The sequence below is a fragment of the Theropithecus gelada genome, unplaced genomic scaffold, assembly GCF_003255815.1.
Source record: "Theropithecus gelada isolate Dixy unplaced genomic scaffold, Tgel_1.0 HiC_scaffold_15875, whole genome shotgun sequence".
Classification (NCBI taxonomy): Eukaryota; Metazoa; Chordata; class Mammalia; order Primates; family Cercopithecidae; genus Theropithecus; species Theropithecus gelada.
In genome coordinates this window covers 568,927-595,073 of record NW_020257631.1, presented here as the reverse complement: position 1 = coordinate 595,073, position 26,147 = coordinate 568,927, and the positions used below count along the sequence as shown (strand labels likewise).

At 38.8% G+C, this 26,147-nt stretch overlaps 1 protein-coding gene across 2 annotated transcripts in view; it reads right to left on the bottom strand.

Moving 5' to 3' along the window:
• Nucleotides 1–26,147, bottom strand: part of LOC112617063 (glycerol-3-phosphate dehydrogenase, mitochondrial) — a 247,956-nt gene that overhangs the window by 93,079 nt on the left and 128,730 nt on the right. For both annotated transcript variants that reach the window (XM_025373795.1, XM_025373794.1), the window contains one exon: nucleotides 14,959–15,068. In XM_025373795.1, coding sequence (XP_025229580.1) covers nucleotides 14,959–15,060 — 102 coding nt within the window. In that variant the 5' untranslated portion in view covers nucleotides 15,061–15,068. The remainder of the gene's footprint in view (nucleotides 1–14,958; nucleotides 15,069–26,147) is intronic.

Genomic DNA, 26,147 nt, shown 5'->3' with positions numbered 1-26,147 from the left:
ATTTTAAGGGTTTTGCTTTTTTTCTACTCATTTAATCCTTACAATAACTATATGAGTTAGGTACTACTATGATCTTCATTTGACAGAACTATCTGAGACATAGAGAAGTTAAGCAATTGGTCCGTAAGTACACAGCAGGTTTACGGTAGAGCTGAAAACTGAACTTAGCCTGGCAACAGAGACTAAGTGTTATACTACTACACCACTCTGACACCACATCTAATTTGAGGAAAAAAAATTTAAAAAGCAGACTAAGTCGTTATAATAGAGTGAGATATGACTAGCTGCCAAATCTAGAAAGTAGTTTGGTGTAGTTTTGTTTTGAAGGTTTTACTGAACAGTCCCTCCAAATATTTTTTAAAAATATACAGCACTATTAAGGGTAATTTATTTACTTTCTGACACTACTTTTTAAAATAACATTTTATTCTTGTTTACTTTTTTCATAAAAGCTGGAAAGTGTTGCAACTGAGAAGCTAAGTATCATGTTTATTTTAGAGGCAGTAAACACAGCCTAAGGCCCTACTTACAATAATGACAGGAAAAAGACTCATTTTGGCTTCATATGGTTTTGAGTCACAAAAACACATCTGCACTCTACCTTTCCTAGACTATGTTGATTGAGGGGAAATAAAAAGGAGAAAAGCAGCAAGAATAAAACAGGTAACAATATGCTTTAAGACAAGAGGGCTTTGGGTTCCAAATCTTCCTAGACCTGCCTTCCCCTTTGTTCACCCTCCTTTCTAAGGCAGTCTGATTACACAGGAATTTGGGATACAGATTTAATTGAAGGATTGATTCAGAGGTTCTAGGAGAAGCCTTGGAATGGCCACAGGCCCTATATTAGCTGGGAGACCAAAACCCTGTGTCAGGGAGAAGGGGTGGTGGGAGGGAAGAAAGGAGGGGAGAGGAGAGAGGAAGGAGGGGAGGGGACAGGACGGGAGGGGAGAGGAAGGAAGGGGAGGAGAGGTGAGGAAGGAAGGGGAGGAGAGGTGAGGAAAGAGGGAAGAAGAGGGGAGGGGAGGAAGGAGGGAAGGGGAAGGAAGGAAGTGGGGAGCGGAGGGGAGGGGAGGAAAAAAGGAAGGAAGGAAAGAAGGAAGGAAAGAAGGAAGGAAGGAAGGAAGGAAGGAAGGAAGGAAGGAAGGAAGGAAGGAAGGAAGAAAGGAAGGAAGGAAAGAAGGAAGGAAAAAACCCTATGTCCTGAGGAAATCCTGGGCCCACCATCATTTATTCATCGAACTTATTTATCCAATCACTATTTTGTGGAGGCCTTCAAGGATTCTATAGCCCAGGGAACAAAACAAAAAGATAAAGAAGCAATTATAACATTGTTTAAAGGTGGATATTCGAATAGAGAAGAGGATACAAGAGCCACAGGAGCCACCTCTTATCCAGACCTGAGAAGGCCTCTTGGAACATGTAGCTAAATCAAGTAGAGAAAAAGTAATAGGCATTAGCTGGGTGACAAAAACCAGGAAAGGAAGTGGGAAGAGCATGTGTTAAAACCAGAAGTCGCACTAGAATGTTTTCTCTGCTTAGCACACTACTTTCTTAAAAACCATATCATACATCCAATATTTTTAAATTGCTATATTTCACATCTAAATCAGAATTTCTATCTGAGATAAATCTGCTAAAACTGAGTAGCAGCTGCCATCCTTAGGCAGGGCTTGTGCACTCTTGTTAGTCCAGGATTCCTGCTCACTGGCTTCACACTTGTACCTCATCACTTTATCCCCTGTAGGCATATGAGTTCATCAACCTTGGCTTAAAGACAGGAACAACTCCAGCTCTATCAAATTCAGGATCAATTCCCTAATTCAGCCATTGAAGCCAGAAGAGAGGAGAGCCCAACACACAAAACAAACTGCTTTTTGCCTAGCATAATTCCAACCACAGCTCCCAAACACCAAATTTTTATCTTGGTGGACTTGGGACAATATCTAATATTTAATAATACTTTGATGTTATTTCTATTATATTTAATTATGGGAGAAGTAGATTTTTTTTCAACTTGTTAACCAATTTTCATCTGCATTTTAGAAAGATAAAATTCCTTCAGCATTCTGATAGCAAACATACAGGTTTTGTCAAGAGACTCACATAAACACCTACAAAGAACTGAAAGCCAAGTTCACAATCTTTGATAGTTTACATCCCAGAGAACGTTCACCCTGAACAGGATTCAGAATGAGATCAGTTTTACTATGTCTGTACATCATTAGACTTGCAAATTAAAAAAAAAAAAAAAAAAAAAAAAAAACCCTAGACATTTGCAACTTCAGGTGAGACCAAAAACAAGATCTAATAATTAGTGTCTATTTCTGAAAGAAGTGCATATTTAAAGACCACAGGCAATTAACAACCAGGTTGTCCTGTAATCATGTACAGTAATAATTGGAGTATAAAGTAGGGTCTCATGCAAATCATCTCAGACTGCAACCGTCACCTTCTCCCATAATATATGATTCGATCAATGGAATCGTTAGATTTAAGGGAAACTGCTTCCTGCTTTTTGTCAATTAAAAAGACTAACCATATTTATATATTCCTAAAAGGAAAATACAACAAGCATCTCCTCACAGGGAATCTTAAGATGTTTTAATGGCCTTTATTCACTTCCTGAATCACTTTGTGATTCTAAAAACTGACATTTTTTTTTCTTGCACTTACATGAGAGTAAGCAACATTTCTCAGTGTAAACATATTCAGTGAGGGATTCATGATCACTCTGTAGATAGAGTTGCCAATGGTTACACTGTCATCTCCACTGGGGTCCTCACAAAAGAAAAAAAGAGGAGCCCATCCTTCTGGGGTAGCTGGGAATGAAGGTCTAGTTCACCTTGAAGGTATTGTCCAGATTTTAAGTGACTGTGATTCCTTTGAGAAATCACACAGAAGGTCTTTTAATAGCAATTAGAAAATATCCAAACATTTAAATTATAAAACTTTTTATAGCTAAAAAGTGAGGAAAATCCCTTGGCTCTGTCTGAATATATGTGCTTCAAATAAGTTAACAACATAATTGACTATATGAGCTGAGATTTGGGAGATAGGTTTTTTTGGTTTTCAGATAAATATTTTGAAAACAGAGTATGTGCTTGCTTTTCAACTCTGACGGCTCACTGAAAGTCAGAGGACCTGGAGAGTAAGCCTGAGGTTGGGGTAGACAGAGAAGGAAGAAGAAATAGAACCATTAGTTGCCTAGAAGCTGCCAGCTCACACCCCTGACATTAGCTCCTTAGGTGTCGCTCACACTCCCCATAGAAAGGAGGAATCTTTTGACCAGTGAGGAAACCTTTAGTTATCCCTTGAGCAAGTAATTAAAAGAATCAAAATTTGATCCCAGATTTGACTCCAAATCTCATGTCCTCAGCTCTGCTAGGTCATCTTTGCCTGTATGTGTGGGTCACTTGGGCCTCTAGATCTGCCCGCCTTTCTGGCATCAGCAATGTAGAACTGTTGATGGCAGTTAGTGAGATCAAGAGTCCTAGGGCATCTGCCTCACCTAAAGCCAACCACATTGGGCAGTTAAGTTGTCACACAGAATTCTATGAAATAGCACTTTTTTTTTTTTTTTTTTTTTTTTTTTTTGAGACAGAGTCTCACTCTGTTGCCCAGGCTAGAGTGCAGTGGTGCGATTTTAGCTCCAAGGTGCAACCTCCACCTCCCGGGTTTGTGCAATTCTCCTGCCTCAGACTCCCCAGTAGCTGGGATTACAGGCACCCGCTACCATACCTGTCTAATTTTTGTATTTTTAGTAGAGGTGGGGTTTCGCCATGCTGGCCAAGCTGGTCTCAAGCTCCCGACCTCAGGTGATCTGCCCGCCTTGGCATCCCAAACTGCTGGGATTACAGGCGTTAGGCAATGCACCCAGCCAGCACTTTTTCTTAATAATCTCCCTAAAGCATCTGGAAGTAGATCCAGAAGTGAAAGAGGGCTCACTCGTTCCCATCCCTCTCAGGTGAATAAAATGATGCCCAACTGAGCCAACCAGCCAGTTCCAAGCTTTCTAATCCAGATGGCCTTCAACTACACTTTAACCTATGTTCAAAATTACATTTTGGCCAAATTTATAATGCATACTTGTCATTTCTCTGTGAATTATTTCATCAAATATAATTTTTCTGGTTGGTACTCACTATCATACAATTAGTTCACAGAAATTCTTTGTTGAAATCACAAATTACAAAACAAATAAAGTAAAACTGGAATCGCCTAACTTCTGTTTAAATCATCTATTTCTAAAACTACCTAAAAGATGCTTTCCTAGCATAAACATAATTTAACTATTAAGCTGAAGGATGGGGAGTGGGGAGAGGGAAGCTAAAGGACTCTCCCCAAAGCATTTATAGAAAGTTTCCTCCATCTACAACATCCCTAAAAAGTTTTTAAAGAGGCCTTAAAATGAATAAATAGTTGAAAATGAAATGCAAAGTCAAATCAAAATGAATGTCAATGTTGCTCAGTTAGCAACAGCCTAGCAGCTCACCAGCTGTCAACGTTAATCATAGCTCAGTCGTTGACTCACTGAGTGACCTATAGAAGTACAGTTAACCTCACTGATTTTGTATGCCAGCAACAAAATAGCATCACCAACTCCTCGAAGGCCTGATGTGAGTTATAACTCAAAGATATTGCCATGGCCCCACTTTGGGGGCTAAGTGTTAAATAAAAACCAAAATTATAAGGAAGATGATAGGATGCTCTTCAGAGAACATTTCCAGCTCTGTCTGCATAATTTTAGTGCTTTGATGAAACATGTCTCTGAAAAAAACAGTTAACCATATAGAGTAGTTAAGAATAGTTTCAACTGGCCTTATCTAAAATACAGATTATTCAGAATCCTCATCAAGCTTTAGATATCAGACACATTCCCACAAATTTAGTTATATTTCTAAGAGAAAAACAGTTCTTCCAGGAATCCATGCATAGGGTTCTAAATAAGAGAGGCAAATGAATGATACAGTCTTTGGCATAACCCTAACAATAAAATTCTCATCGAAAGAAATATAGCTCATTTGTCCACCAGATTAGAAACTAAATCCAAGACACATATGTAATGGCTAAATGTTTAACAAAACTTTTTCTCTTCTTCCAGAGAACACTCCCACACCGTGGAGTAGAAATGGTCCAGTGGGGTGAGACCCCTATAGCAGGGCGGACCCACTAGAATAAAGAGACATAGGTCCCTGGGTAATTGCAGGAAATAGGTTCCCCATCTATCCACATTGAACTATAACGTGAGCAACAAATAAACGTGCATTATGATAAGCCACTGAGCTTTGAGGATTGGTTATTATACCAATTAGCTCACTTCAATTAATACACAAGTTTGAGATATGCTTAGTTTTACAACCCAAGATTTACAACTCACCTACATTGCATATAGTATACACAATAGAGAATGTACTATGAATGGATGAGGCATCATTATTTACAAAAATAAAAATTAGGAAATACATCCATACAGACAATACCTCAAAAGGACAGACCATCAAATGCAAGCCCTAGAAAGCCATGGTGCAGAGACATTTCTACCTTCACATTTAGCATAACGCTGATGGCCCTTTAAACAAACAGGTAGCTTATGGTTCAACCATGAGTTCCTTCTTCCACCATCAGAAATGGCCATTTTAGTTGATTTTAACATTTAGGTGGGAACTACAGTGTTAGATATCCTATGAAGAATGTATTCACAATAGCCAAGATATGGAAACAACCTAAATGCCATTCATCAACAGACAAATGAATAAAGAAATGTAGTATATACATAAAATGGTATATTATTCAGCCTTAAAGAAGAAGAAGGAAGTCCTGACATTGCTGACAACATGGATAGCCCTGGAGGACATTATGCTAAGTGAAATAAGCCAGACACTGAAAGACAAATACTATATGATCTCGCTTATAAGTGAGAGTTAAAATAGTCAAACTCATAGAAGCAGAGAATAAAATAATGGGAAGCAGAGAAGAAAATAATAGTAAACAGAGGGTGGGCGGGTGGATGTTGAGCAAGGGGTACAGAGTTTCAGTTATGCTCAAGGAAATAATTGGATTTTTGTTGTTGTTGTTGTTGTTGAGATGAAGTCTCACTGTGTTGCCCAGGCTGGAGTGCAGTGGTGCAATCTCGGCTCACTGCAACCTCCATCTCCCAGGTTCAAGTAATTCTCCTGTCTCAGCCTCCTGAGTAGCTGGGATTATAGGTGTCCACCACCATGCCGGCTAATTTTTATATTTTTAGTAGAGATGGGGCTTTGCCATGTTGGCCAAGCTGGTCTCGAACTTCTGACTTCAGGTGATCTGCTGCCATAGCCTCCCAAAGTGCTGGGATTACAGGCATGAGCCACCACACCTGGCCATCAAGGGAAGAATTTTATTTATTTATTTATTTATTTTATTTTTTTTTTTTTGAGACGGAGTCTCGCTCTGTAGCCCAGGCTGGAGTGCAGTGGCCGGATCTCAGCTCACTGCAAGCTCCGCCTCCCGGGTTCACGCCATTCTCCGGCCTCAGCCTCCCAAGTAGCTGGGACTACAGGCGCCTGCCACCTCGCCCGGCTAGTTTTTTTTGTATTTTTAGTAGAGACGGGGTTTCACCGTGTTAGCCAGGATGGTCTCGATCTCCTGACCTCGTGATCCGCCCATCTCGGCCTCCCAAAGTGCTGGGATTACAGGCTTGAGCCACCGCGCCCGGCCCAAGGGAAGAATTTTAAAAAGCAACATTATTCTGCCATCAACAGGTATAGGAAAAAAAAAAAAACAATAATAAAGACTATTTAGGAACATTCGTTTTTATAGCACTTCCTAAGGTTTCTTTAAAGAGAAAGACTGGGACTGGCCTCACGCCTGTAATCTCAGCTCTTTGGCAGACCGAGGTGGGCAGATAACCCTAGGTCAGATGTTCAAGACCAGCCTGGTCAACATGGCGAAACCCCGTCTCTACTAAAAAATACAAAAATTAGCCGGATGTGGCGGTGGGCGATTGTAATCCCAGCTACTTGGGGGACTGAGGCAGGAAGAATTGCTTGAACCTGGGAGGCAGAGGTTGCAGTGAGCCAAGATCGCGCCACTGCACTCCAGTGTGGACACTGTCTCAAAAAAAAAGTGGCGGGGGGCGGGTGGTGGAAAGATTGCTTACAAACCTATGCAACATGCCTCTGCAGATAGAATATTGTTTACTCAGGGAGAGCAAGAAAGTCTAGTAGCCTGAATTGACTTACAAAGTTAAAAGCAATCTGGTAATAAAAAAAGAAAAAAAAAGAAAGCAAATGTGTCATGTGATAGTTTCAGCTACAGCTACATCAACACTCAGGAAGAGTTACACTGATTTCAAACCCACAGATCCTCCTTAGTTCAAGAACCTGAAGAATGTTTCTAATTGAGGTTAAATTATCGAAGATGTTAAGGGTGTTCAAAAGATAAACAAATTGTTACGTTCAAACAAAGAAACTGCTGAAAAACAATGCTTAAGTGGAATTCTTGTAATTTAAATTGTTTATTTTCTTTTTTTCTTGCAGATGCCACAAGATTAAATTGTTTCTTAACTGACATCATATCTTAGATACTATGCTTATGATTTTGATTTCTCTTTAATCAATACTCTTTTGAACTTTAAGTTTCTCTACCTTCTACCAGTTTATCTGTTTAGTCATCAATATAAGCAAAAGCGTGCCAACCAAAAGTTCGGCTATTTTTTTTAAACTCTGATGTTACATCTTTCTTATTATGCCTGACAAGGCTAGATCTACTTCAAATGTTCATATCCTACCTCAGGGGAAGGGAAAGACTAGCAGATGCTGAGGACCTGCTATGTGCTAGGTACTGTGATCACTGATTTGTATGTATTGACTTAGTGCTTGGCAGAGAAAAAAGCCTGTGAGTAAAGTGACATTATTCTTACTTTATGAAGAAATTGGAATTCTGAAAATTTGTATAACCTGCATACAACAGGGTCACCAAAACCCAGTCACACTCATATAACAGACACATTCAAGAAGCTAAATGTTGCTTTATTTGGGGTCTATTCAAATAAATCCTAAAGTAGATCTTATTTTGACTAGAGTTGATCATTCTTTTTTGTTATTTTTGGTTTTTTGTTTTGTTTTGTTTTTTGCTTCTTGTCTAATCTTACCTTTTGCTACTGACTTTAAAACTTTTGAGTCATTGGTACTACTAATCAAAAAGCACTACTTTGTTAGAACTCTTACAAATAAGATATGGAGAGGCAGAGACTGAAATTACAAGTTAAAACAATGTTCTCAAAATTCCTGCTGATTTTAATTATCCATGCATCACTTTGCCTCTCATTAGCATAAATATTTTTCCTCCTGGGTTTTGCTGACACTAACAAAGGTAGTATAGGCTTACCTGTATTTCAACTCACCTAACACATCACTGTTATCAGGGTTTTTTTTTCATATTCCCTTAATTAACACATATAACGGAGTGAACTATAGTATTTCCTAAGCCACCCACAAGCATAGAGAATTGATGTCTCTTACAAAGTGAGAGGCTATTTTGCAAATCATGAAGATCCTGTCATCAACACCTATTACAATATCAACATGCTCGAACATCATGACTTTGGGAAAGAAGAAATAAATTTAATTGCATTTCATTTCAAGCTAAAATGATACATGAAAATGCAGATAACATCACTGACTTTGGGAAAGAGTGTTTTTCCCTAACATTACCTGTTTTTTAAAAAAAAAGTCTCACCACAGAATTCCAATAAATGGCATTGATATTAATTTATCAAAGAGACTATATTCATGTAACTTTTTAGCAACATATCAGTTACATAAATCAAGTATGCCATAATTCATATAAGCCTACATAGAAAAAAAAAAAAAAAGAAACAGTGGGAAATTCAAGGAATTTCTTATAACAGAGAGGTTAAGTCAACAATTGGGGTTGATCTTCTTGCTCATCCTCAGATCAGGAAGCAAGGAGAAAGGAAAACAGAAGAGTGTTGGTACACCTCTCTTTGAGTCATTCTCCTATAACCTAAAATGAAGGATATATACCATTTGCTACTAATCCCAAAAGTTTTAACAAAGTATCCCTGAATGCAAGGTCTCCAGTGACAAGAGCAATTTGCTTTCTGACTACAACCGCACTTTATATTCATATCTTTTAGAAATCTCATAAGAGGTAACACTTTTTGAAAGCTTCCTATGTTCCAGGAACTGTCCCAGGCTTCGCTGCTTTTTAATAAACCTATAAAGGAAGTACCACTGTTATCCCTATTTTATAGAAGGGAGAAAATGAGGCTGAGAGAATTTAAGAAAATCACCTATAGTCACTTAGCTATTAAGATACAGAACTAGCTGTTTACAATAGCCAAGATATGGAATCAACCTAAATGTCCATCAACAGATGACTGGATACAGAAAATGTGGTATATGTATGCATGATGGAATACTATTCAGTTATTAAAAATAATGAAATAGGCCGGGCACAGGAGTTCAAGACCAGCCTGGGCAATGTGGCAAGACCCCATCTCTATTAAAAAAAAAAAAAAAAAGAAAAAGAAAAAGAATGAAATCCTGTCATTTGCAACAACACGGATGAGCCTGGAGGACATTATGTTACATGAAATAAGTCAGGCACAGAAAGATAAATACTTCATGTTCTCACTCATATCTATGGGCTAAAATAAATTGAGCTCATACAAATAGAGAGTAGAATTGTTAGTATTAAAAGCTGGAAAGGGGTGGGGGAAGACAGGGAGAGGCTGGTTAATACAAAGTTACAGCTAGATGGAATAAGTTCTAGGGCTTTGTAACACTATAGGCTGAATATGGTTAACAATAATTTAGTGTATATTTTCAAAAAGCTAGAAGAGAGGATTTTTAATGTTCACAAGACAAAGAAATGATCAATGTTTGAGGTGATGGATATGCTAATTACCTTGATTTGATCGTTACACGTTGTATACATGCACAGAAATATCATTCTGCATTCCATAAATATGCCCAATTATGACATGTCGAATAAAAATAAAGGGATAGATATGTAAATAAATAAAGGTAAGGAAACATACCCAAAAAAAGAAAAGTACAGCTAGGTGTTAGATGCAGGCAGTCTGCAGAGACTGCTCCAAAGATCACGCTCTTGGCCTTTTTGTTCTGTTGCTTATCAATGGCACACCAATCAATGAGAATTTCTCACTTCCCTGATTCTAAGCAGCTCATTCCTCTCATTAAAAAGAGACCTTGAGAGGAATGATCTTCTTAGAATCAGGGTGCCTGTAATCCCAGTTACTTGGGAGGCTGAGGTAGGAGAATCACTTGAACCCAGGAGGCGGAGGTTGCAATGAGCTGAGATCATGCCACTGCAGTTCAGCCTAGGCAAGAGTGAAACTCCATGTCAGGGGAAAAAAAAAGAGAGAGAGAGAGAGAGATCTTGATTTCCATATTCTGAGGCCCACTCCTTGCCTATTTATGGTGCAGGGGGGAAAAATATTTTCACATCCGGGCTTTGAGAAAGCTCTCAGTGGTTCTCAAGTTTTGCCTCAGCTCACAAAGCCATCACACCTTCAGACCAGGTCATGGAAGGAAAAAACCTAGAATGTGTTATGTGAGCAAGACCACTCTTCCGACCTGAATAGATTTTTGTCATATCAACCACATCACTGGGGTTCACGAAAAGCCCACATCATCACATAGATTTTTCCAGTTAGGACCTAGAAGGTATGAAATAAACGTTAACTTAAAAAAAAAAAAGTTTTAAACAGTGCCGCTGGACTATAATGAAGAAAGACTAGGATAGCCCTGTGTGAAATCCCTGCACTCCTTCCCACCCTATTCTTGTTTCATTCTCCCTGGCCACTCCCATCCCAAACTTCCCTTCTTCCTGAGGACTCCTCATGCAGCCCTGACTTTAATGCTGTCTACTTCTGTTGCTCAAGAAGGTTTACTTGTTCTAAAAGTATCCCATGACCCCTTTTCCTAATTTAAATTTTCCTCTTCATCTACTCCATTCTCCCATCAGCGTGGAATTAGAAAAAGGAGACTCCTCTATGAAGTGCTACTTCCTTTCACTAGACCTTAGACTAGATGACCTCCAAATTTCAACTAGAAGTTTATTATTAAACCAACCTATACTAAATAGTGAATCACAATCAACTTGATCTAAAAAATCTCCACACCACCAGAGAGGTGTCTGCTTGCTCCATTCCCAGTGGGGTTGGGGTTGGTTTCTTTGAGTGGTAAAATGCTAATATTGCAGTACTAAGACTCTTGTTTCTTGGCATACGAGTGGTCTGGGGAGAAGAAAACTCAAGCTCCCTTTGTGGAAACTTTGTCACCTGCTTATGGGTGGAAATCAAGAAAAGGGGACAAGAAAATGAAGAGGAAGCCACTCTAAGACCATGCTAAAAGTCCTCAGATGCTTAACTGAGGAAGGCCTGGAATGTGGATGTTGTCTGTGGCCACAAACCTCCTTCCCTGGAGGTGGACACAAGCAAAAGAAGTCAGCCAACCTTCATCTCCTTTCCTCATCAACTTCCTTGTTGGAATTGAAGATTTAGGCTGCTCAGCTCCAAAAGAATAATAATCATAATAATTGCCCTCTCCTTAGGCTATAACAACCCTCGCATTCTTCTATCTCTTCTAAATCTGACCTGTTTCCCTTAGAAAATAAAAATAATGAACCTCTAGAGTTCACTTGGCTCAACAGTGGGCACTATTCATCATTGATAAACATAAGTAATAGCAATGTTAATAATATGCTTGTATGGAAGAAAAGCCATACTATGCAGTAAATTGAGACAAAAGCATCATTGCTACCACCTCTAACCCCTAACCTGCTCCCAGAAACACCAGTCTCCACAGAGGCCTCTATTCTTCCACCGACAGTGGCTCTGATTCAAGCAACTGCATTCAAGGTAAGTGAAACCACATCTTATTCAATTTCAATCTGTCTTATGTTTAATTAATTTTTAAAGAATATACAATCGTTTTCTTTACAAATATAAGGTAATTTAACTATAGAATTGACTCAAAGGTTTTCAGGAGCTCACCTGGCACCTAAACACTCATAGCACTATCTCATCACCAAACATGTTTTAACAATGTACCAACTTTTATATTCAATCCATTTGTATTTAGAATATAGCCCTTGCTTGTATTTCAGGGAAGAAGCTTTGTCCTGGGAGTACCAAACGGGCACAAGCCAGGGGCCAGGAAGACAGAGCATGCAAGAACACAGCAAAATGTGCCAGAACCAAAGTCAATAGGCTGCTCTCTAGGACACCAGGAACTTGGGGTTTCCAAACTAACTTATTCTTAATAAAAGGCAGTTTATCAGTTGGAATCTTCTTAGAAAACTAGAAAAAATATAAACATACAGTAGGTAAATATACCTGTAACAAGCCAATACTTTAAGTATCACTCTGCAGAAAAATGGAGCATACCTAGTCACATTTAAGGCCCTAGCTTCTACAAACAAAAATGTAGCCAATTAATGTATCTCAAAGGGCAGATTTTTTCTGACTACTGAAGTCAGGAAAATTCCCCCCCAGAATGGCTCTGATTGGCAGATATTTTCTGAGAGAGGACAGCTGAGTTAATGGAGGCCTGTGGTCATTTTATGTCAATGGCTGGAATAGGTTGTTTCCTCTTCTCATTCTTGCTTTTATTTTTTATTTTTGCCAGTCCCTATGGCTACATCGCACCTGCTACCCCCCAAATACATGCTAATGGCAGTATCTTAAAGGGACAGGAATCACCAGAAAAGAAATGCATATAGTTGGATTTCTTATGCAACTCAATGATTGCATATGCCTGTAGTAATTTTTTTCAACAGAACTTGTCAGGTTAAAATTATAAATGACTTCAAGCTGCTGGTATCCATTTTATTTGGCTATTAGGGTGGTCAGGATATCTAACTTAGGAAAGATAAAATGACAACATGTCCCAGGAATCAACAGGTCTTTATTTTGCCTTGATTTTACTGAATAAAATTCTCCTATAACTTGATGCTTGGGGCCAGAGTCTCTTCTGTTTATTCTATTCTTTAAGATCAATTATTAGAGAGAACTCAAACCAAAAAAAAGGGATGAAACAGTGTTACCTAGGTACAAATTTAAGCTATAAACTCTGAAGTAGAACATGCTTACTGTGGTTAAAAGATATAAATCACATATAAATTTAGCAACAACTCATCATATTAGATATCATGACCTTTGGCATTGGCATTTTTCAGTATCGTTTCAGATAGCACTGGTAAAGATGGCAGAAGTAATCTAATCCCTTAATGCCCATGTCACAAACAGAAGTGCGCTTCTGAAATAGCCTCAGCAGAAGCCACATCTTTTCACACCTGCTTTTAAGGAACCAAGGCAATCTTTTAAAAGAAATAGTACATTGAGCATGATCAGTGGATGAGGAAGTTTCAATACCAAGTCAGTGAATTAATAACACCATCGTATGTATCAAAACTCCACTATGCACCCAATAAATATGTATAATGATTTTGTGTCAATTAAAAAAATAAAAACTGCAACATACATGCATTGAGAGTGATGTCCTCACAGTTCAGAATGCAAAAGAAAGACTAATACTAATCAAAAGACTATTACTAATCAAAAGACTATTCAATATCACCCATCTTTAGCAGGAATCACATAAAAATTGGCTTGTTGGGTTTTTTAATGATAAGCCAGCAAATTAATTCTTCTTAATATGTTTTTATGTATTTATTTTATTGATTGATTGAGACAGGCTCTCACGTTGTCACCCAGGCTTAAGTACAGTGGCATGATCTCAGCTCACTACAGCCTCCACCTTCCAGGCTCAAGCAATCCTCCCACCTCAGCTTCCGGAGTAGCTGGGACTACAGGTGTACACCATCATGCCCGGCTAATTTTTGTATTTTTTTGTAGAGACAGGGTTTCACCATATTGTCCAGGCTGGTCTCAAACTTCTGGGCTCAAGGGATCTGCCTGCCCTGGCCTCCCAAAGTGCTGGGATTTCAGGTTTGCGCCAGTGAACCTGGCCACAATATGTGTTTTTAAAGTGATCCTCATTCAGGATATGGGATTGCAAGCAATGCGCCTGGCTCTGCCACCTTGTAGCACAAAGAAACAGAAACAAGAAGTATAAGACAAACCATGGCTTAAAGGCAGCCACAAAAATGTATAAAATGAATCACTCGGTTACAAATTGTTTACCAAATTCCTTCACCTTCATCTTTGAGAAAGAAATGCACTACACAGCTAGTATCACAAAATGTCCTAATGACATAGGAGAGGGGGAACAAGAGACTGATACTAACTACTAAGGTGGTTGCCAGCATTTCAAGCCTCAAAAAAGAACAAAGCCATTCAGCAAAATTATTTCCTGGCATCAATTTGAACTATGGGAAGTCACAGTTGTAAGGTAAAGGAAAAAAAAAAAAAAAGAAAGAAAAGAAACTGAACACTTTATAATATTTGGAAACTTCTTACCAACCCTTATTTTCATGGCTTTCCTCCATTAAAATTTTTACCTTATACAAAGTAATACTTCATACATAACTAAACCTTGAAGAAATAAAACCAGGATTCAGTTGGGCCTTTTCTTTTCCATTTCCTTTCTCAGCTGCCTGCCTTCTAATAAGACAAAAACTTTTGGCAGGAACATAGAAGGTATCTAGACATTTCAATGAATTAGACAAGGAAGTCTAAATGAAGAAACCCTGGCACTCATAAATGAAGCAGTCTTTTAAAAACCAAAGAGCCAAAACAGAGGCTAAATAATGCTTCCTGAAAAAGAAATTCACTTTTTAAAAAAGGAGATACACACAGTTCTCCAGGATCATTAAGGCACTGTTCTAAATTAGTATCTTTCAGATCAAACTGAGAAACTTCACAAGTATTTTCTAAACAAAACCGTGAGTGCACACACTCCCCATAGACAGTTCTTTAGCAGATTTAAGTTGCATACTGTAATCAACACAAGTACAGTTACTTACTTGTTTCCTTCTGTAATGAGCAAACTGAGAAAGTCCTAAAACAGTCGCAAGAGCACCTCCTCCAACAAGAATGGTCCCTTTCACTGCCTTTTGAAATGCCATTTTTTAGCCTACAAAGAAAAAAAAAAAAACAAAAAGAAGTTAATTGGGATAGTTATCGCATAACCATCCCAATAAGAAAAAGACACTGTGTAGATTATGAAACCATGTTAAACTAGAAAAGAAAACACAAAATAAGGAAACTACTAACAAACCAATGTGCATACTGCAACTCAAAAGAAATAGCCAAAAAATTCTAGACAAGGAAACTGATTACAAAAAAGTTACTTTCTGATCCAATAGGAATTAAAGAAAGAAAAGCAAATTAAGAGACAACTGAGGATATTTAAACAGTATAAAGTCAAGAGAACTGTGAAAAGAAGTGTCACTGGGTATTTGACAAAACTGCATGCTATACTTGTAAATTTGTTCAACACCTAATCCTCTCCTCAAGGAGAACCAGCAGAAAGAAGTCTTGGGTCACTCAACAGGACAATAAACATCAGCCTGCTTCAGGTTATTTGGCAAGTGTTTAATTCAAATTGTGGTACAACTCCCTTCCCAAGTTTCTCCCTTTCTAATGAAGTTTTCACTACAGCCAAAAGCCAGCACAGGTATATTTCTATCATTGAAAGAGTCAGCTGGGCATGGTGGCTCACGCTCATAATCCTAGCCCTTTAGGAGGCCGTGGGGGTGGGCACCTATAATCCCAGCTACTCAGGAGGCTGAGGCAGGAGAATGGTCTGAATCCAAGAGGCAGAGGTTGCAGTGAGCCGAGATCACGCCACTGCACTCCAGCCTGGGTGACAGAGCTAGACTCTGTCTCCAAAAAAAAAAAAAGGAAAAAAAAGAGTAGACTTTATAGATAAGAAGTCAGAGGTATTAACGCCTTAATGCTTTCACAAACTGACCAATTTAACCTGCTGTAATTCCTTTCACTGGGGGAACTTAACAACAAAAAGAAAAGTTTTCTTCTAGCCAGAGTTGCATGACACCAACATTTTAAGAGAAAACCCTCCAGATCAAGCACTCACTGTATATTTGTGCTCACTGTATTTATATTTTTTTCTTTCTCTCATTTTGTAGAGACAGTGTCTGGCTCTGTCACCCAGGCCAGAGTGCAGTGGTTCAATCATAGCTAACTGTAAAATCAAACTCCTAGGCCAGTGATTCTCCCAAGTAGCTCATACTACCAAGTGCATGCCACCATGCATGGCTGATTTTTCCTTCTTTCTCTCCTTTCTTTCCTTTTCTTTCTTTCTTTCTTTCTTTCTCTCTCTCTCTTTCTTTCTTTTTCTTTTTCTTTTTTTTTCTGTAGAGACAAAGTCTTGTTATGTTGCCCAAGCTAGCCTCAAGCAATCTCCTACCTTGACTTCCCAAAGTGCTAGGATTACAAACATAAGCCACCCCACACTGGGCTCCACTAAATATTTCTCAAGTTCTGCGTTGTCTTAGCTCTTAACTTTCTTTCCTCTCACTTGTTTTCCACCACTGGACTGATAATGGAATTTTCTAAAGTTTTGTTGAGGACTTAAAAAGTATTCTTTAACTTTTTCAGAAACTAAAAAGATTGCACAAAAATGAAAATTCCACCAAAAATCCTTTTGTCCGCTTTTACTGTTAAACATAAAAAGATAACCCTGTGTGATCAACTAAAAAAATTTCTAGAGTTGAGTAATTTGACCTGCCTAAGACTTTCCATTCACAAAAGCAGGGAAACAGGGAAGCCACTACCCTATTTCCTTGTAGGGGTAGAGCACTGGCCTGTCTGGACAACACACCTTACATTCCACTGATACCTCCCAACTCAAGAAGATAATTTATTATGAAGGTAGTTTTAACTTAGGATACTAAAAAAAGTATCTCAACAAAATTATGATACAGTTAAATATTTGGGTCCACATTGAATAAACTGTATCTATTATCATACTATCCTAAATAAAGAATTGCAATATAGTTGATAACTATGATTCTATATAAAACTCATTTTAGGATACTATAAGTTATATACTGATATGTGGTGACATTTTTTAAATTTTTTTCTTCTGATCTCATTCTTCCTGACAAACTCCTAAATTCTAAAATTTGTCTTCTTAATTAAGATTCTTCCCAGGATTAGAGCCCAGGAGTTTGAGCTTGCAGTGAACTGCAATTGTGCCACTGCACTCCAGACTTGGGAGACAGAACTAGATCCTATCTCTAAAAAAAACCTGTAAAGATTCTTACCAGGAAAATATTCACTCGGTATTTGTATACTCTGCTGCTGGAGGTCTCTTCTTTACTGTCCCTTTGCTATATCAACCATCTTCTCTTTCCCAAATTATGCAGGACAGTTGGTGTATGCTGGTGAGAGGCCACCATTTATCATTCAGTCAACCCTAGGCAAAACCTTACATCCTAGGTTGCTGGGATAGTAAAAACCCTAACTTAGCAGGTACCCAGTTGTCATAGCTCACTATCACCAATCAAGGTACTGCTGTAAATGTTCACATGGGTGCCTATCACACAACAATGGAAGCCCTAGCAGCCAGATAGCATGCTATCTCAAGGTTAACTGGGTTCCTCTGACAACTGGAGACACAGAATAAAGTCCTAGTTCTATTTACTATTTACCTTAAACAATGCACATGCCTGACTCATAGCAGCATGGTGGTCCCTAGGATATGAGTGTTGTGACTGATTGACTTATCACTGCTTCTGTCTTGTTGATAATGTCACTGCTGACCTCACAAAGAATACCACACATCAACATGGCCAACTGAGGGATGTTATATATAACACAGTCAATGAAAATGTTTCATTCTCAGAGGTGTTCATTCAGCCAGTTAAGTTTGAAGCTAGTATTTCCAAATGAGTGGGTCCCTATGTTCCCTGCCTACCTGCTAGTATTGTTTTAATTTGATTTGTCAGAGACAAAAACTTGCAAAGGAGGATATTTTCATGCATTTTCCCAATGAGCCACTAATACTATCAAAAAACTACATTCTCATATCATCTTGCAGAGTTAGCAATAATATCAACTATAATCAATAAAGAGTTTTCCTTTTTCAATAATTTCAAAAAGTAATGTATGCTTGGGGGCTCATTATTTCTAATGTGATCAAATACTTCTGCATGGTCATTTGGCTAACTCAAAAACAAAGGCAAGAATCAGTCAGTTTCACTTGACTTTCCTAAGATAATCATTATGATTGTTGTTATTATTATAAATGTTACAATAACAATCACTGCCATTTATTATTTACTAGGTAACAGGTACTGCGCTTTTAATTCTTTATACACATCAGCTCATTTCACCCTCACAACATCTAATTTCATAAAAGGGGCAGTGGTAGTTCAGAGGAAATCGGGGATTTCCCCAAAGTCACTGCCTAGTAAGTGAGAAAACAAGACTGAGTTTATGTTCTTGATCCCTGGGTGGTTCTGCCCTGCCTTTGGTCTCAAAAGGCAACTTCTCCCCAAAAGCTATACCATATTTTGTTGTCACTCCCAAAAGAAGGACCTATTCTCAAACAATCACCCAAATGTTCAGTCCCTTGGCATTTGGGTTAATCTCCAAGGCAATGAAGAAGTCTCTAGAAAAGTATCTGCTAGTAATCTTCTGCCAAGTAATGTAAGAACTTTGTTGTAGGGCCGGGCACATTGGCTCACGTCTGTAATCCCAGCACTTTGGGAGGCCGAGGTGGGTGGATCATTTGAGGTCAGGAGTTCAAGACCAGTCTGGCCAACATGCTGAAACCTTGCCTCTACTAAGAATACAAAAATTAGCCAGGCGGTTGAGGCACGCACCTGTAATCCTAGCTACTCGGCAGTCTGAGGCAAGGGAATTCCTTGAGCCTGGGAGGCGGAGACTGCAGTGAGCCAAGATTGCACCACTGCACTCCAGTCTGGGCAACAGAGTAAGACCCTGTCTCAAAAAATAAAAAATTTAAAAAAGAACTTTAATGCTGAAAGAAGAAATTTAGAATGATATAAACCATATGCTGTGGACAACATGTACCCATTTACCATTGTAAGGAGAAACGTTTTCACAATGATTACAAACAAAACAAAAAAAGATTATTTCCTTCTAAGTAACAGTTTTACCAGAAAACTAGCAAAGAAGGGGAACAAAAATATACACAAATCTTTACTAACTTCTGCAATAAATGTTCAAGGAAACCAGAGGGGAAAAAATATTAAAAAATAGAATTAGCTTATTTATCATAGCTTCAAATCCATGTTTTATAGCCTTTTAATTAAATCACATATATGCTGACTCAGGACTGGCTGCTGCATTGACACAGACCAGAGCTAGCGCTAATTCTTGCAAGGAGAACACCATTTGTTTAAGCAAAACCTAAACAAATGGTGCTCAACTAAATATATCTGTGAGATTATCAACTAACTGCCCACAAGGAATTAATAATCTATTTGTAGGATTAAATATCAAAGTGTATCTTGTAACTCTGAACTCTGTCTTATAACTAGTTGTGCTATACTGAGTGTTATAAATAGCCTGATGGAAAAAAAAAAAAAAAAAGCAAGGTGCTGTATAATTTTAATGTTGCAAGAAACTGACTCTGACTAAAAGAATTAAAGAAGGCTTCAGTGAAGACAGGATTTTGGAGAAGGGTATTGAAGGGGAAAAAAAAAGAATTTGGAGGGGAGTGAGTAGGGAACGTTATAGAGAAAGACAACTGGAGGAGAAAGGGGAGCATCATGGTACGTTCTAGGCATACAAGTAGTTATCTCGTTTGGCTGGAGATGATGTGCAGCTAGAAATGGGGTTTAAAAAAAAGTCCAGGGGGCAAGAGAGAGGAAGACTGTGTACACATGAAGTAAGATATTTCTAGGATATCCTGTTGGCAATGGGGAGTAGAGGCTGTAGAGTAAGGAAGTAAGATGTTTTGTCTAATGCTCTGTAAAGACTACTCAAGTAGATTTTTGTGTTGAAGCTTAAGAAGACAGAGAGACCAATTAGAGGGCAATGAAATAGATCCCGTGTGAGAGGAGAGCCTGGTTTAAGGCAACATTAAAGAGTGCAAATCTAGAGGCGGATGTTTTGCAAAACTCTCTAAGGACTGCACTCAATTAGAGAGCATGACAAGACCTGACAACCAACTACCGGAGGCAGCAGGAACAGACTGAACACAGTAGGCAGTTTTAGTTGGGGCAGCTGGAAAATGGCCCCAACATTTCAATATTAAGATCTAGAAAGAGAAGCAGGCTTAAGGAAGAAGAGAAGCTCAGCTTGCAACTAAGAAAATTTGAGATCTTCATGGAACATCTACTCACAGAAAACAGCAAACAGATGGATATTTGGGTCTAAAACTCCTAAGAGTAATAGGTACTTGGGAAACTTTTGCCTAAAACTGACAGATGTAATTGCTACACAATAAAATGTACTTACTGCTAGCAAACAAAAACTAAATTTGCCACTTTTCAAAGTTTGCTGACCCTTGTTTGTACCTGACTGCTGCAACTCATCTGGCTCAGCTGAATTCGTAGATGTCCTTGTAGGGCACCCATTATAGACAGTGACTTTTAACAAAGAACAACTCCTCACATCCTACTTCATGTAAATCCCTGAGTGCACCCACCACTTCTGCCTCCTCCCATTCATAGGCAAGGCAACTATGCATAAGCAAATTTATTCCAGAACCAGATCGCACTTTCTGGCCTCTGAAATCTCTAAACAGTACTCACTCTCCTCCTCATCTTCCTGTCTTATCTTCTCTCTTCCAGCAGCCTTACTTATCAAAATATAAATTTAGCATAAGTAAGAATCATGCAAATAGGCTGGGCCAGTGGCTCATACCTGTAACCCCAGAAATTTGGGAGGCCAAGGCAGGAGGATTGTTTGATATCAGGAGTTCAAGACTAGCTTGGGCAACAAAGCAAGACTCCATCTCTATTTAAAAAATTAGCTGGGCATGGTGGCGCACACCTCTAGTTTCAGCTATTCAAGAGGCCAAAGTGGGAGGAATCATGTGTGCTCAGGAGGTCAAGCTTCAATGTGCCATGATCATACCACTGCACTCCAGCCTGGGTGACAGAGCAAAACCCTGTCTTCAAAAAAAAAAAAAAATCAAATGTTGAAAAAAAGAATCCATGCAAATACATTTATCACTCCTCTGTGGAATAAGCCCTGGGTCCCTTTGTCAGAGGCGTGTGAACCAGAGGAACTCCATCTTGAATAGGAGCTGGGTAAAATAAGCCACCCCTTGTTTAGCATATAATCAAGAAATAACCATAAAAATGGGCAACCAGCAGCCCTGTGTAGTCCTTCTTTTATTCCTTCGCTTTCACTTTATAGACTCATCCTTAACTCTTTCTTGCATGAGATCCAAGAACCCTCTCTAGGCATCTGGATGGGGACCCCTTTCCTGTAATACCTTTATATTTACAAAAACTCTCCTATCTTTGTGGTTTCTTATATAGAAACCTCAATTACCTTTCTAATCCCCATGCTCTACATTAGTTTAAGGAAAAAATGGGAACTTCTCAGGGTTTTGATTCTTATACCAGCATAGAAGTAAGCATATTTCTCTGTATCCCTTACAAGCATGACCAGTGGAGGGGCAGAGAGTACAGCTCGAACATCAATTACAGAAGAGTAATTTCAACAACAAGGCTTGGGGCACATATTCTCCAGCAAGACATAAAGGCATCCCATACTGCATGCCCATGTTTATTGCAGCACTAGTCACAATAGCCAAGATTTTCAATCAGCCTAAGTGTCCATCAACAGACAAATGGATAACAAAAATGTGGTACATATACACAATGAAGTAGTATTCAGCCATAAAAAAGAATGAGATCAGGCCGGGCACAGTGGCTTACGCCTGTAATCCTAGCACTTTGGGATGCCACGGTGGGCAGATCATTTGAGGTCAGAAGTTCGAAACCAGCCTGGCCAACATGGTGAAACTCCGTCTCTACTAAAAACACAAAAAAATTGGCCAGGCATGGTGGTGGGCGCCTGTAATCCCAGCTACTCAGGAGGCTGAGACAGGAGGAAAAATAACTTGAACCTGGGAGGCGGAGGTTGCAGTGAGCTGAGATCACACCACTGCACTCCAGCCTGGGTGACAGAGCGAGACTCCGTCTCAAAAAAGAAAAGAATGAGATCATTTCATTTGCAACAACACGGGTAAAACTGGAGGACATCATGTTAAGTGAAATAAGTAAGGCACAGAAAGACAAATTTTGCATATTCTCACTCATTTGTGGGAGCCAAAAATAAAAACAAATGAACTCATGGAGACAAAGAGTCAGAAAGTAGAAGGATGGCTACCAAAGGTTGGAGATGGTAGTGAGGTTGGGGTGGGGATGGTTAATGAGTACAAAAATGTAGTTAGAATGAATAAGATCTAGTATTTGATAGAACAGGGTGACTGCAGTCAACAGTAACTTATTGTACCTTTTAAAATAACTAGAAGAGTGTTTGTTGGAATGCTCGTAACACAAAGAAATAACATGCTTAAGGTGATGGATACCCCACTTACCCTGATATTACTGTTACACACTGCAAGCCTGTAGCAAATTATCTCATGTACCCAAAAATATGTATACATACTATGTACCCAGAAAAATTAAAAAGAAAAAAGAAATTAAAAATAAACAAAAGCGATCCATGCTCTTCCAATCACCTACACTGAGAAATCTAGATGTACAATGCATTTCAAACATTAAATAAAAACCCCGAGATGTAACCTAGAGGTAGCCCTTTAATCAACTCAGCCCTTTACCTAAGCCTTTTGTGGTCCAAAGGTAGCAAATGCTCCTTACACTTCATCTGTGCAGCCACCCGCTCCTGTAGCTGTGCATGCAAAACCCACTCCTTCAACTATTTTGAGTCGTGTCACACTGTCACACCCATGGAAGGCACAACTCAGAGGGCCAGGCCTCACACTCGCATACGAATCCAGTGACTTATTGAAGAAAGGTGCATGAGTCTTACAAAATAAGCATACAGAACCTCATCAGAGAAGGTCCTAGCAAACGAGTCTGTAATCAGACAGCTTCACAGCAAGTCCATAATAAAACAGAAGAAGGAGTGAGCTCAAAAGCATCTTCTCTCCCAGCAGCACCGTTTTAACTATAAAAGTCAAGATCTCTGGGTGGCTTGAACTAGATGTGTTTTAGCAAGCAAACCTTTTATTATTCCAATTAATGTGATAACAAATGTTTTGTACAATCCCCTTGAAGGAGGTATCTCATAGTTCAGACACACCAAGTAACAATCAAAGCACACCATGTACTACCCTTTCCCCAAGGTTTACTTTACCGTGGGGATCATGACTAGTACTCTGCCTGCAAATGCATTCCCCCCAGCCAAGCAGAGAAGGACTTACACACATATATCTTACACGTGTGATTCCTACAGAAACACACAGAGAGCCCTCAAGTGTACTTTTTGAAAGCTGTCAGACCTAAATGAACAAAATAGTCAAACAGAAGAGTCACATAGCCTGTTCTCTGGAAATAGAGAGGAGGTGTAGTCTGTAAACTGAAAGTGAATTCTCCTTTTTTGTTGTTGCTTTTAAAAAGGATTTAGGCCAAGACGGGACAGGAAATTGACCCAAGGGTTCTTCACGAAAGACAATCCCTATGGAAAGAAGTGAATGTATCAAGTCCTAAGAAAACAAAAGACACTTTTATCCTTCCGTCACCTTCTTTAGCCTTTCCTCTATTATATCAAAAGCAAAAATACACAAACACAACAATAACAACCTATAGTTGTAAAGAATATATACACTAAACAGAATATCAAATAACAAACAAAAGGGCTTTTCCGAAGTCACTGAGAAAACCATTATCCTGATAATGCAAGATAAATCAAAGAACCAAATAAAAGTCAACAGAAATGTGTGAAACATAATCCTCAGGTTCTAAATACACAAAATTTTGGACTGTGGTGGAAGAAGCTAAAGCAACACACTCACACATTGCTGGGAAGGCATCCAGACTCTAGCTCTGTCCCTGACTTCCACACCTATCAAAAGGCCAGTCTGCTTCCAAGAAGGGCAGGTTCTTTCACTTCCAATCCATTTATTTCCCCAGGCAATTACTGCCAGAAAGGCCCACCCCAAGAGAAAGTAAACAATTTGAACAGAGGAAGAGTATTTCCATAAAGAAGAATGAGGAAAAAAAAAAAAAAAATCAGGAAGCGAAGAGAAAGTGAAAGAAAATAAACACTATATTTATACCAATTCACGTAGTTGAAAGCTAGAAAATTATTTGTCTCCCTGGGTCACCTTTATGTCAGTTATATCATTTTAGAAGCAAACCCACAGCTATGGATGACTGAGAAAGAGGTTGGCCCAGGACCACTTCTCAGCCTCAAAGGAGGGCAGGAGCCTGGAAGCTTGACAGGAGAAGTTGGCTTAAGAGACGGGTTGAGCTGGTTTCAGGGGCAGAGTTCAAAAAATGCAAGTAAAAGGTACAAAAGAAGGAGAAAATAAGGTCAATAACTATTTAAAGTGAGCCAGTTAAAAGTCGCTGTTTATAAAAAATTTATCTCAAACATTATTACATGAGGATTTCTGATGTGTGATGGGGGGGTTAAGTTTAATATATAATGTCATAACTGTTAATCGAGCATTTATTTCACAAAGTCGCCTAAAACAAAAAAGGATTGAAAGGGAGGGAGCCTTAGAGGAACACATGGATATATGTTTGCACTCTAGTAGTGATGTATTATTTAAGACCCAATTTTTTACAAAATATACGCCATTTCCAAGGCAACTGCCATATAATATGCTTTCTAACATTTCTAAAATGCACACTGGAACTATAGTCACAAATTTGACCTTTTTCTTTATTTCATGAGGTTCACTATAGAATTACAAGAAATCAATGAAGCTCATTATATGCATTAAGTGCAAATAATCACAGCTTAATCCATAATAGAGTACTTTCTATTATGTTTGCTTTCCATACAATTGCTATAAAAGTCATAAAGAACTATAGTTAGTGCATCCAAGTGAATTTGTATTCCATTTTAAATTCATTTTAAAATCAGTTAATATATATTCTGTATCACTCTAGATATATTCACGGATTTGTGTTTAAAGTTGTACAATCCCATCTTTAATATTCCATTAAAATACATTTCTGCCTTCTTTGCCTACCATATGCATAATTGAGGGTAACCCTAGGAGCCCCAAAATAAAATGTTCCTCCCAAGTGAAAACTTGAAGCATTCCTTCACAAAAATGCCAATCCCTTATAAAAACACAAGTCAGGTTAAAGAACTGAGTAGATAACATGCCTAGTATGGAATTAAACAAGCTTGCATTTATATATCAACTAACAAGAAATGGTTGACTTAGCATGAAAAAGAGATAGCACAACAGGGGAAAAAAGCTTTAAATCTGCCTTGAGGAGGCAGGAATGTTATCAATGAAACACATGCACTGATAACATTCAAAAGAAGTTCATTAGTCAAACAGACTATACTAGTCCTGTGCTTCTTTCAGTCTTTCTGCCCCTTTACTAACCCTTTATTGGATTAAGATAATGGTTGACATTCCTTTGGCAGCATAAATGCTCTTTTACATTTTACATGCTGTTATAGAATCTACTTCAGTGATCAAAACAACAAAAAGGCCTGGAGTGGTGGGTGGCTAACATCTATAATCTCAGACTTTGAGAAACCCAGGCAGGAGGATCCCTTGAGGCCAGGAGTTCAAGACCAGCCTGGGAAGTGAGACCCTGTCTCTACAAAAAAATATTTTTAATTAGCTGGGCATGATGGCGCATGCCTGTAGTACCAGTTACTCAGGAGACTGAAGTGGGAGGATTGTTTGAACCCAGGAATTCAAGGCTGCAGTGTGCTGTGAGGGCACCACTGCACTCCAGCACAGGTAATAGAATGAGAGAAGGGCGGAAGGAAGGACGGAAGGAAGGAAGGAAGGAAGGTAGGGAGGGAGGGAGGGAGGAAGTCCTTTACCTTGAAGGAAGGAAGGAAGGAAGAAAGGAAGTCCTTTACCTTGCTAGAAAATAAGCTGCAAATCAAAGAGTTTTAAATGTCTGTCTTAAGATTAAAACATATCAAGCCTTCCCTCAAAATTTATTAAAACTAACAAAGCCTTACAGAGTAACGACAATCATGGCTGTTGAATACATACTGTAAAATGTTTTGCAAGAAAACAAAGTCCACG